We start from the raw sequence: 12,853 nt of genomic DNA, 5'->3' as shown, positions 1-12,853 counted from the left end.
CGGCGGCAGAATGACGGGAGGATGAAGGTGGTGGTGGTTCTGGTCGTAGCAACGACGGAGAAAAGGAGGAACCTGTAGGTGGTGGTGGTGGTTAGGGTTTAAACAAAAAAAAAACACAATTAATTAAAAAATTACCGAGCGGCGGCTTGTGAACGACAGGTGGTAGAGGTGAGAGCCCGCTGGTGGCTGTTGACAAGGTGGTGGTGGTTAGGGTTTATCGAAAAATTTTAATTAAAAAAAAAAAAATAAATAAATAAAATTCACTACACTTACCCACCGGCGGCCGACAAAAACACGAGGAAGTATACGGCGCGCGGCAGATCGACGGTGGACGATGGCGGCTTTGGTTTTCCCTCCCTCTTTTTCTTTTTCTCTCTTTCTCCCTTTATTTCGTTCTCTCTCTTCCCCCTTTTTTCCGTTTCAGAAAAAAGACCCTAAACTCTAAAATCCCCCTTTTTTTATATTATTTCCGACAGAATTAATATCGGTCGAAAACTAACCTTTGCGACGGAATATTCCGTCGGAAATAATTTTCCTACGGAATATTCCGTTGGAAAGGTTAGTTTCCGATCGAAATTAATTTCGCCGGAAGGTTTTCGAGGGACATTCCGTCGGAATTTTAGTTTTCTGACAGATTTCTACGACAAATTTAATTTCCTCGCAAAATTCAAATTTAACGACGAAAATAACGGTCCGTCGGAACCTATTTCTAGTAGTGCCGCCCCATTAGGGCGGGAATGGAGGGAGGTTTGTCGGGTGATGGGTACAAAATGTGTACCAGCCATGGGTGATGGGGGCGGGTATGGATTTTAGAGTAGACCCGCCCCATGACCACCCCGCCCTATACCCGCCCCATATTTCCTTTAGAAGAGTTTAGAATTTATGAAACTTGATACCCTCCAAGGCCCAATCTGCACAAACAATAAGAGTCTCAAATTTTTTAACCTAATTTGATGTAATCGTCATAAATGTGATACAATACGTCATTATGGCAGTAGGTTGGGGATGGTTTTGTGGCGGGTATGGGGTGGATATGGATATCCAAGCGGGTGGTGGGGCGGGGCGGGTACGGATGTGGATATTGTATCCGTCACAGGTGGTGGGGCGGGGATGGGTATAAGATTTTTAGGCGGGTATGGGTATGGAGGTACCCATCATCCGCATCCGACCCACCCCATTGCCATCCCTAGTAGTGGGTGGACAAAAGGGGTCTATTGTTATTGAATTAGATTGTAAAACTAAGGCTGAGGGGTTTGTCTTTTGATTGTGTGTTGCCCCTCTAGTATTCATTTCCAGAGGGGTGGGAGCTTTGGAAGCTGACTATGAAGACAAATTCTCCTTGCATAATGGATGATGTGCATTGTCAGGATTCAACACCTTTATTCAGTGTATTTTCCTTTTCCCCATATAAAGTTTGATGAAGGGTAGGGTTTTTTTTAACAAAAATCAAAAATTTCACTATGGACTTTGAGATTTACCTTTTAGTTGTATGTTCTCATCTATATCCATTTTTTGTGCTATTGTCTTGCATTAAATATAAGAGGGTTTATGCTTTTTTTTTTTTTTTTTTTGACGGGGTAAGAGGATTTATGCTATTGTCATGTACTTAATGTAAGTTGGGTGCAAATTGTCCATAAGAATTTTCAATGGAGGAGACATCGTAATTATTGAATGTGGAACTTGATTAATAAGTAGTCTAGCTCAAATAACTAAGTGCTCAATTTGTATATGCTCGTGAACAACTTGTTTCTAGTCGTCTATAAATTTGTTTGCTTTTGTTTATAAGCTTTTAATGAATCTTGTTCTAGCTCGGATTTTAAAAATAAACATATATATTAATAACTGTTATTTTAGTTTTTATAAGCTTCATTAAATCTTTTTCTAGCTCAAATTTTTAAAATAAATATGTAAATTAATGGCCATTCTTTTAGTTTAAACATAGGATTAATATTATCTATGTTATCGTTTCTTTACTTTTCTTGAGAATCCTAAATTGTAATATCGAGTCTTGGATTTGGTTAATATCCGCCATTGTTATAAATTCATTGTTGCTTCTTTATTGGCTTGGACTTATGCAATTTATTTGTAGTTTTAGAGGCCTCATTTTTCTGGTATATACAAGAAGAAAGAACTTGACAAGCTAGCATTTGTAGACAAAGTAGATCCACTTTCCTAGTGCCCATGATAGGCAAGAGAAGGAACACTTTTCTATTGATTGCTCCTATATTCTAAATCACAACATTCATGTTGAGTAGTTTAGTAGTTCAAAAAGTGAACAGTTGGGTTATCCAACCAAATTAGAGAACCTTTAAGTAAAGATATATTGGCTTCACAGATTCTTGGGTTGATCTAAACTTTTGGAAGATAATATCACCTTGCCCTTAATGCTCAGCATCACTCTTACAACACTGAAGCTCTCTGTTTGTTTTGTTCCCTGTATCATATACTTGTGAGTTGTGACTGGCAAGTATAACCCTCAACTTCTGGCAGCATTCCTAGCTTACCTGACATGTCAGGTGAACTAAGTAAAATTGTCTTGGTTGCTTGCCCTAATTTATATGCGTGCCTGTTTAAAGCAGTAAGATAGGTTTTTATGGCTTAGTATGTATGTTTGCTGGAGTGTCTTCTATTATATGACCTAGCAGTTGTGGTCAAGTTTACATTCTATTTTGGATTTTACTATCATTAGTAACAAGTGTAATGATTACTATCCAGATGGTCTTGTTCAATGTTGCATTTTTTGGCACGGGAAACTTTGCAAGTATCGCTAGTTTTGAGATATCATCTGTGTACCGCTTCATCACCGTCTTTAGTGTAAGTGAAGGAATGAACCCTTAAAATTGCTTGACTTTGCTTTTCAAACTGTTCTAACGTTGATGTGTTGCAGCCTTTCTTGATGGCAGCCCTTCTGATTTTCAAGCTATTTATTCCCTTCATGCTTGTAATGTAAGTTATTCTTCCATCAGCTCTATATGCAATATGTCTTTGTAACAAACTAACAGCTAAGGACTTGTAATAAAATCGAATTATGCAATAAAGTTTCAATCTTGGGGAAGATGGGCAGCTTTTTGATTAACTTGAAAATGGAAATAGCAAACAAGAGTAGCTTGAGGCTACTAGTCTCTATTAGCACCTTTAGGGCACCACTCTCTAGTCCTAGAAATTACTATGATCTTGCCTACTCGCAATTCCTACCCTCCCTTTCTTATATATACAAGTGCTGACAAAAGAAGGACAAAACAAGGATGCAGCAGCTGTCATGATCTCAGGGGCTGCTTCACTGATTTGGTGGTGACTGCCCTGCTGTCACATTCCTTGACAGACCTCCCCTCATTGGCTCCTCATTACTTGGCTGACCCCTCCTCCTTCGCACATAAGTAATCAAGCCACAGTCCTGAGGAATTAGTGCACTCGTCACATTCCCTCCCCCTAGAAGACTCACCTTGTCCTCAAGGTGAAAAGAAGGAAAACGCTCATTAATTAAAGAAGCTTCCTCCCAAGTGGCCTCCAAAGTAGGCAGCCCTGCCCACTTAATTAGCACCTCCCTGACTTGCTGCGAGTCCTGAGACACCTTGATATCTAAGACCTGCTCAGGTTCCACAACCAACTCCAATTCCTCTGTAATCTGAGTGGGTATTGTGGGGTTAGCTACTTGATTTCCAAGCGCAAGCTTCAACTGAGAAACGTGGAAAATTGGGTGCACCTTGCAAGAGCATGGTAAACTCAGCTTATAGGCCACCAATCCTACGCGTTCCACCACCAAGAAGGGACCATAGAAGCGCGGGGACAACTTCTCATTGGGGCGTTTTGCTAGAGATGTCTGGCGGTAAGGTTGCAGTTTCAAATACACATAATCTCCCACCCGAAATTCCTCCTCTCTCCTCTTTGAATCGGCATAAGCCTTCATTCGCTGCTGGGCTCTGAGCAAGTTCATGTAGAGGTCATCAAGCACCCAATCCCGCTCTTGCAGCCACTCATCCAAACTATCCACGGGTGTTTGACCCTTGCCCACCTTGATTAATCTTGGGGGATCTCTTCCATAGACCACTCGAAAAGGAGTGAACCCAATTGACTCGTGGTGAGCCGTATTATAGGCATATTCCGCCCAATGTAACCACCTCCCCCACGATTTAGGTTGCCCATTCACAAAACATCGCAAGTATGTCTCCAATGTCTTATTAACTATTTCGGTTTGGCCATCGGTTTGGGGATGGTAAGCCGTGCTCCTCTTGAGGTCCGTTCCTTGCAATTTGAACAACTCACGCCAAAATATACTCATGAATACACGATCTCGATCCGAAACAATGGAGGAAGAAAATCCGTGCAACTTAACAATCTCCCTCACAAAGGTGGCAGCCACTGTTGCGGCACTATACGGGTGTTTTAAACCCACAAAATGCGCATACTTGGAGAGGCGGTCTACTACCACCAAGATGGAGTCCATTCCCTTCGATGTTGGAAGGCCTTCCACAAAGTCCATCGAAATGTCCTCCCAAATGGCCTTAGGTATCGGAAGAGGTTGTAGTAGACCCGAGGGATGCAATTGGGAGTACTTAGCTTGTTGGCAAATGGAGCATTGCCAGACATGATCCCCTATGTCCTTCCTCATCCCAATCCAATACCACTCCGCCGCCACTCTTAGATAAGTCTTGGTTTCACCTTGATGTCCTCCAATGGGGCTATCATGATATTCCTTCAACAATTTGGAGATTAAGGTGGAGGTCTTGGGAATCGCCACTCTCCCTTTGAACATGAGCCTCTCTCCCTCCAAGGTATAACCCGCATATGTGCTTTTCCCTTGCTTCAATGCTGCTGCAATTTTGCCCAGCAAAGGGTCGGTGCACACCTCCTTCTCAATCTCTCCCCACTCGATCCCTTGCACCATGACCATGGTGGCTAACTCCCCCACCTTGCCGCCCCTCCTAGAAAGGGCATCGGCCACCCTATTGCTTGCCCCGGGTTTAAATTGAATCTCAAAGTCAAATCCCAAAAGTTTGCGCAACCATTTTTGATAATCACCTCCAACCTCCCGTTGCTCCATTATATACTTCAAACTTTGTTGGTCCGTCCTCACTACAAAGTGGCGGCCTAGCAAGTAGTGGCGCCACTTCTCTACGGCTAAGCAAATGGCCATCAACTCCTTCTCGTAAGTTGCCTTAGCTTGTGAATTTGGTCCCAAAAGTTTGCTATAATAAGCTATTGGCCTTGAAACTTGCATGAGAACCGCCCCTAATCCATAGCCCGAGGCATCGACTTCTACCACAAAGAGTTTGCCAAAGTTTGGCATTGTGAGGACCGGAGCTTCGACCATGGCTGCCTTGAGTGCCTCAAAGGCCCTTGTAGCTTCAATGGACCACCCAAAATTATCTCTCTTCAACTGCTCGGTCAATGGCTTGGCCACTTGAGCATAGCCTTTAATAAACTTGCGGTAGTGACCGGTTAGCCCCAAGAAACCACGCAATTCCTTCAAGTTCTTGGGAGTTGGCCACTCCACCATGGCCTTGATCTTCTCCATGTCTACGGCCACCCCTTCCTTGGACACCACATGCCCCAAATACGCCACTTGTGGCTGCCCAAATTTGCATTTTTTGAAGTTCACCACTAGGCTATTCTCCTTGAGGACGGTTAATACTATCCTCATGTGTTCAAGGTGTGAGTCCATGTTGGGGCTATAAATAAGTATGTCGTCAAAAAACACTAACACGAATCTCCTCAAATATGGCCGAAACACATCATTCATTAATGCTTGAAAGGTTGCGGGTGCATTAGTGAGCCCGAAGGGCATCACCAAAAACTCGTAATGGCCCTCGTGGGTACGAAAAGCCGTCTTGTGAGTGTCCTCATCCCTCACCAATATTTGATGATACCCCGATTTGAGGTCTAACTTTGAAAAAATGGCCGCTCCATGTAATTCATCCAAGAGTTCATCGATGATAGGAATGGGGTATTTATCCGGGATTGTTTCACGGTTCAAGGCACGGTAATCCACACAAAACCTCCACGAGCCGTCTTTTTTCCCAACCAACAAGACCGGGCTCGAAAAAGGGCTCACTGATGGCTTAATAATTTCGGCCGCCAACATCTCCTTAATCATTTTTTCGATCTCATCTTTTTGAAATTGAGGGTACCGGTAGGGTCTAACACTCACCGGATTACTCCCCTCTTTCATCACAATGGCGTGTTCGTGCCCTCTCCGAGGAGGCAGCCCTTTAGGAGTCGTGAACACACTTCCAAACTGCCCCAAAATACCCTCCATCCACGGTGGGACAGCAGGCCCGTGAGCTCCCTCATCTCCTCCCCTCGTGGCAGCAGCCTCCACTTGGTTTATTTCCACCCATAAACCGCCACCCTCATGTTGCAACGCTCTTATCATAGCCCTCAAAGACACCTTCGAGCGCTCCAACGCCGGGTTACCCACCAAGGTTACCAACTCTTCTCCCACCTTGAAACTCATCACATGAGTCTTCCAATTGTTAGTAACGGAACCAAGTTTTTCCAGCCACTCAATGCCCAAGATTAAATCGGCACTTCCTAGTTTAAGTGGCAAAAAATTGTCCACCACCACAAAGCCTCCCTTGAGCACCACCCGAACTCCGGTACACCTCCCTTTTCCCAAAATAACATCGGCATTTCCAAGCGAAACACCAAATTCGCGATCTCCGGCCACCGGAACTCCCACCTCCGCCACCAGCAGCTCGGAGATGAAGTTGTGGGTGGCGCCGGGGTCCACCAGGATCACCACCGCCTTAGGACCGACTCTCCCCTCCAGACTTATTGTTCTCGGGCTCGAAATCCCCACCAAGGAGCAGAGAGATGCTCCAACCGCCACCTCTTCATCGCTGGAATCCGCCTCCGGTGGTTTAGACGGTCCGGCGGCCGCGTCTTCTTCTTCTCCGAGCAAAAGAACACTCAGCTCTTTGTTCTTGCAGCGATGCCCGACGCTCCAGCGTTCGTCGCACCGGAAGCAGAGGCCTCGAGCCTTGCGCTCCTGGTGCTCAAAATCGGAGAGGCGCCGCGGCTCTCCAAATCTGGCCGTCGACGTCGCGGTGGTTCTGGGCGCGTTCACCGACGCTTGCGATTCAGTGGGTGCCCTTGGCCACCCCTTGAAGGTGGAGGCTTGTTGAATCGGGGTTCCATAGGTTTGAATAAGTCCGGATCCGGTCACGGATCTGGATCCCGAAGACCCGGACCCACTCGCTGCGGGTTTACCCGTACCAAAGAAGTTGGGCACGACCCGTTTCGACCTACTAACCATATTACGCTCCTCGACCCGACCCGCAATCTCCATTGCTTGCTCCAGATTAAATGGGTTCATTAACCTAACATCAGCCTTAATCTCGTCTTTTAGCCCATTAATAAAGTGACCCATCAAGATTGTCTCTGGTATATCTTCAAGAGGGGCTGAAAGCTCGATGAAGCGCTTGCGATACTCAATCACGGTGGTCTCCTGGCTCGCAGCCAGCCACTGTTCGTGAAGGCTGCCGGCGTGAGTTGGCCGGAACGGCGCAAGACCCTTGCTTTAAGGCTTTCCCAGCTCGGAATCGGTCGCCGCCTATTCTCCCACTGAAACCACCTCAGTGCATCACCTTCGATAGCCGACACCGCCACCTGAAGCTTTTGCTCCTCCGTGAGATGGTAGTGTGTGAAGTATTTCTCCCCTTTTAGTATCCACCCGTCTGGATCCGTCCCTTCAAATAGAGGCATGTCCAACTTTCTTGGTCTCCAATATTGGTCTCCTCCTCCGTTTTGGTTGTGGTTTCCCGGAGTGTAGCCTTGCTCATGGTTTCTCTTATTGACCAAACCCCGCAACTCCTCGAAGAACTGGGCCTGGTTCGTGGCATTCGCCTCCGCTGTTGCCGAAGCAACTCAAATTGGTTGTCGAGTTTCTGACTGGCCTCGTCCAATGACTTCTTGAGACTTTCTTCCTGAGTTTTCATCGCCGCCTCTAAGGCCTCCAGCCGTGCTTGTACTCCGGCCATCTGTTCATCCAGATTATCACACCGTTGGGTTGTCGAGGTCACCATATTTTCTCTCTCTTTTTTTTTTTTTTTTTTTTTTTTTTGGAAAGCAGAGTACGGAGGGTGGTTTCCCAGTGCCGGCAGGCGCAGGACCGCCGCTCTGATACCACTTGTAACAAACGAACAGCTAAGGACTTGTAATAAAATCGAATTATGCAATAAAGATTCAATCTTGGGGAAGATGGGCAGCTTTTTGATTAACTTGAAAATGGAAATAGCAAACAAGAGTAGCTTGAGGCTACTAGTCTCTATTAGCACCTTTAGGGCACCACTCTCTAGTCCTAGAAATTACTATGATCTTGCCTACTCGCAATTCCTACCCTCCCTTTCTTATATATACAAGTGCTGACAAAAGAAGGACAAAACAAGGATGCAGCAGCTGTCATGATCTCAGGGGCTGCTTCACTGATTTGGTGGTGACTGCCCTGCTGTCACATTCCTTGACAGACCTCCCCTCATTGGCTCCTCATTACTTGGCTGACCCCTCCTCCTTCGCACATAAGTAATCAAGCCACGGTCCTTAGGAATTAGTGCACTCGTCACAGTCTTGCGGGCTTTCTCCCTTTGTTTGTTGGTCGTGATGACTCATGACAGTGTTACATATGTGCTAACTCTTTTGAGAGGGAGGAAAAAAAAAAACAAAAGAGGTGAAGGTAGTTTAGTTGCTGTGATGATTGTCGTTGTTAGAGTGTGCAGGGTACAAGGCCACAAATTCATTTGTAGCAGCACCATAGTAAATGTTTTTGAAATCGCTCTATGGTTTGAATTAGGCTTATATACTCCCTCTGTTACGAATTACTCGCAACAAGCTTGGGGATTGCGGACTCCAAGGCAAAAGATTGAAAGCATGATTAATGAAAAATAAGGGCATATACTTAAATGTTAATCCACCCCCCCCCCCCCCCCCCCCAAAAAAAAAAAAAAAACCAAATTAAATCAAAGTTTACAACCTAGCACCTGAATTCACGAACCACCACCACCTATCACCACGAAACCACCCAACACCATCACCCAGTGGCACGCGGCACGAAACACTGACCAACACCACAACCAAGCACTACGAAACAACCATAACCCACCACCACCCAAAACCCCATTACCCACCACCCACGAACCCAGAACCCCAAAAATCACAACCAATGAACCCAAAACCCACAACCACACAACCCACAATCCACGAACTGACGAACCCAAAAATCCCGCCCCTAGAAAAACGCAACCCTAAAAATATAAACTAAAGGGATGTAAATGACAAACTAATTCATCAATTAAAACTTTAATTCGTCAAATTTAACCATCAAAACTCAAGATCTAGAGTTTTCATGTTTAAATTTGACCATAAAACTTCAAATTTGAGCTTCAGCGGCAATGACGAAACAACAAGAAAAGGAAGAGAGAGAAAACGGAGGCGGCCACAAGCAAGGGGACATGCAGTGGCAGTGACTTCCGATGATGGTGACGGTTTCCATAGATTGTTGCGATCGAATTGAGGGGAGATGAACAAAGAGAGAAAAATCTGGGTTGATGAACAAAGATTGGAGATCGGTGGTAGTGGTGGTGGTGGTTGCCAATGAAGGTGATGATGAATTTAGATAGAAGGAGAATTATTTTGGTGGAAATGGTTAAGTTAATTAATGCTAAGGTTTAAGTTAATAAGATAAAATCAGTAGTTTAATTAGGGTGTTTAAAAAAAGTAAGGCTAATTTTGTAAAATCACACAAAAAAACTTACTATAAAAGGAAAGAAAATTTTTTGTTGCAAGTAATGTGTACCGGTCATTTATAGTAATTGTTGCGAGTAATGTGTAACGGAGGGAGTATTAACTTGTGAAAACTTGACCCATCTACCTTAGGGCATCATGCTTTGGTTGCACTTTCTTATTTTTCAAACGATGGTACATGAAAACACATTTTTCCTTGTGATGGTAGTATTTGTTCTCTCACAAATGAACATTTATTCTGAACATTTGACCTGCTCGTTATCAAGCAGCAATGGTAAATAGTCAACCTTTTGTAAATTGATCTTGCCAACTATAATGTGTGCTCAGTATGATTGAAATTTTCATGGAAAAAGAGAAGCCTCTTGGACTTTGTCTTCTTATACATGAACCTTTGCATGTGGTGTAGACTTTAGGATTGCATAATTAGCTATTTGCTTCTGTGCTGGAGCTGTAAATACTGAAATTAAGTTTATATTGTTGCTTTGCTGTTGTCTAGTATTCTGCTCAGGCACTGACAATTCTTATCTTGTACACAGCTGTGCCTTCAGTGCCATAACCAAACTTATTCGAGTCCCACGTCTGGGATTGTATTTTCTTGTCATACTTTTCTCGGACGTCATGACTATCCATTTCTTCTTCCTGGTATGTCACCCGTTGACCCTTCTCTTCTATTTTATTTGTCATACTGTTTGCTCTTATCCTTAGTAACCCTAAAACTGCGGTTGATACTTGTGTCCTTGCTTTACCATCAAATTTATTACTTTTAAAGCTTTAAGTTTGAAGGTTTTGCAAATCTTGTAGTATAATAAAGCGTTCATAATAGTTTGAAGGCTCCCAAAAGCCATAATTGATATCAGAAATACCCCAAAGATTAATGCTTTTCAGCTTGTTAACTATGCTACTATCTTTTTAGTGGCTGATGTGACTAATTGATTGAATTTTTTATGATGGTGCTGCAATGGTGACATGCTTGCTTAGCCATTCAACTGTTAACTATGCTAAAATCAGCTGTCTGCCTTAAGCCTTCTTCACTTGGTTGATAAATTTGAATCTCTCCCTTGATTGACTGATTGTCAAGCAGCTGTCAAGTGTTAGTCTTGTAGTACTAGTTGTGAGAACTGTTGGTAATATGCATCTTTGATTTTGCTATGATATCTTGATTTCTGAATGTTGCTAAAAGAATGGTGTTTACCACTATTATGAATGGCCAAAACTTCACTGATGACAAAACTTTTCAATGGAGCAGGTTCGAAATACTGGAAGTTGGATGGAAATCGGGAACAGCATCAGCCACTTTGGTATAATGAGCGCGCAAGTCGTGTTTGTGCTTTTGCTCTTTGCATTGACAAATATATACACCAAGGACATACAAATCAAATCTGCTGCTTCATTGTCCCGGAAGTCAGTGTAACGTATGGTTTTTTGGCTCATCGCAGAGTTAAGCCTCAATAGCAAAGTGAGCATGAAATTTTGATAGTCTGGTTTTATTAGTTTTTTTTTTTTTTTTTTTTTTTTTTTTTTCCCTCAAAGTTTTCCTTTGTATAGTACCATACTTCATATAGCGTATACATGGTACGGAGTATTATTTAGTTAATTAGTTTGTCTTTTAGAGCTGAGAGTTGAAATGAAAAGAGAAAACAGTTTGATTCCTTTTTTATTTATCAAACTGATACATTTAACATATTAAGTTATAACTCTATAAACTTTGTAACAGTCAGGTGGTCAAAGTGTTCTACAACATAGAGGTGTCAATTTGAATGTCTGGGTTGAGTTCAATAGCGTTGGGGTAGGTTGGGCGTACTTTGAAGTTAAGTCATGCTAATTACTTTTAAGTCGGGTCACATCAGTTTGGGTCGGGTGAGTTTTGACACCTATAACACTACTTTTATTGTGTTATATAGAAGGGTAAATAATTTAAATCAAAGTAGTTGCAGTGTCGAGGTGTAAGAATTGAAAGTATGAGTTATACTGAATACAGAGTGCATATAGGCGCATAGCACCTATATGTTAAGCATGCATATAGGAGGGCATTATGGGGTTTTTATTATTATTTTTTCATTTGATGTTTTTTTTTGCATTGGTACATTTTTGTGTATTATTATGTATGTAGTGGTACTTTTTATCATCCTTTATTGTTCATTATTTTCTCCTAAAATAAATACCACCTATCACCTATATGCTGTAGTAGTACATTTTACATCCTATATGTTTGCAAAACATATAGGTGTTATGCACCAATACATGACCCTGAATACAATGAATAGTTACTTTAATTAGTAATGGGCCAACAGAGTAGACCCGTATTAATTATGATCAAAAACTTTGTTAGAAACTTAGAAAGTTAGATTCAAATGAGCTGTTAAATTAAGATCTTCATAAATATGGAAATTTTTGTCCAACAAACACCTGTTGTTTACATCATATTGGTCATTTTTGTCTTGTCATCTCTAACTTCTGGTTTAGTGTGTAAGCTATGTATTCATGTACTCCCTTTGTTGAGGATCATGGAGTTGAAAGACGGTTAGTCCCTCCATCTCACTCAGGAATGACCTGGGTTCGATCCTCAACCCACCCCTCCTGTGATAGGAGGGGCCTATGATAGGAGGGGCATTCCCTATATCTTACCGTAAAAAAAAAGTATAAAATATAAAATGTACTTCCTCTATTCTTAAATGATGGTAGTGTATTTACGTTTGATGATTTTACGAGATTATTAAAGGAAAAAAGAAAGTTAAAAATAATGATTAGATGTCATATATATCAAGTACTATGACATAAGTCATGTTGGGAATATTTGCTTTTGAAGTAATTATATATTGTACTCCGTATTTTGTTGTTAAAAGAAAAAAAGAAAAAAAAAACTTCCGTTTTTTATTACGTGCGACAAAACGGTATTATTTGTAAGACAAATAAAAAAAATAAAAAAAATAAAAACAAAAAAAAAACAAAAAAAATCTCTTTGTTTCAAATAATAAGAAATGAGTTTTGAGTGGGTAGATATTATTGTAAATGGGAATAGTTGTGCAATCCGGATTCCTCTTTTTGATAGGAAGGATAGGTGGGTGTGGCATTTTTCGAAAGACGGGAGATTTACTGTCAAGAGCTCGTATAAAAT

General features: G+C 42.3%; 1 protein-coding gene across 2 annotated transcripts in view; it reads left to right on the top strand.

The window, feature by feature from the left end:
• LOC145590779 (uncharacterized) overlaps window positions 1-11,487 on the top strand; it is a 33,196-nt gene extending 21,709 nt beyond the window's left edge. Inside the window, exons 15-18 of one of the 2 annotated variants that reach the window (XM_081647178.1) lie at window positions 2,716-2,814; window positions 2,888-2,946; window positions 10,275-10,380; window positions 10,985-11,487. In XM_081647178.1, coding sequence (XP_081503304.1) covers window positions 2,716-2,814; window positions 2,888-2,946; window positions 10,275-10,380; window positions 10,985-11,149 — 429 coding nt within the window. In that variant the 3' untranslated portion in view covers window positions 11,150-11,487. The remainder of the gene's footprint in view (window positions 1-2,715; window positions 2,815-2,887; window positions 2,947-10,274; window positions 10,381-10,984) is intronic. The other variant, XM_081647177.1, reaches the window with a different exon arrangement.
• The last annotated feature ends 1,366 nt before the right edge of the window (window positions 11,488-12,853 follow it).

This window comes from Chenopodium album, chromosome 18 (assembly GCF_948465745.1).
Source record: "Chenopodium album chromosome 18, dcCheAlbu1.1, whole genome shotgun sequence".
Lineage (NCBI taxonomy): Eukaryota > Viridiplantae > Streptophyta > Magnoliopsida > Caryophyllales > Amaranthaceae > Chenopodium > Chenopodium album.
The sequence above is the reverse complement of the archived record's forward strand: the minus strand, read 5'-3'. Positions and strand labels throughout refer to the sequence as shown.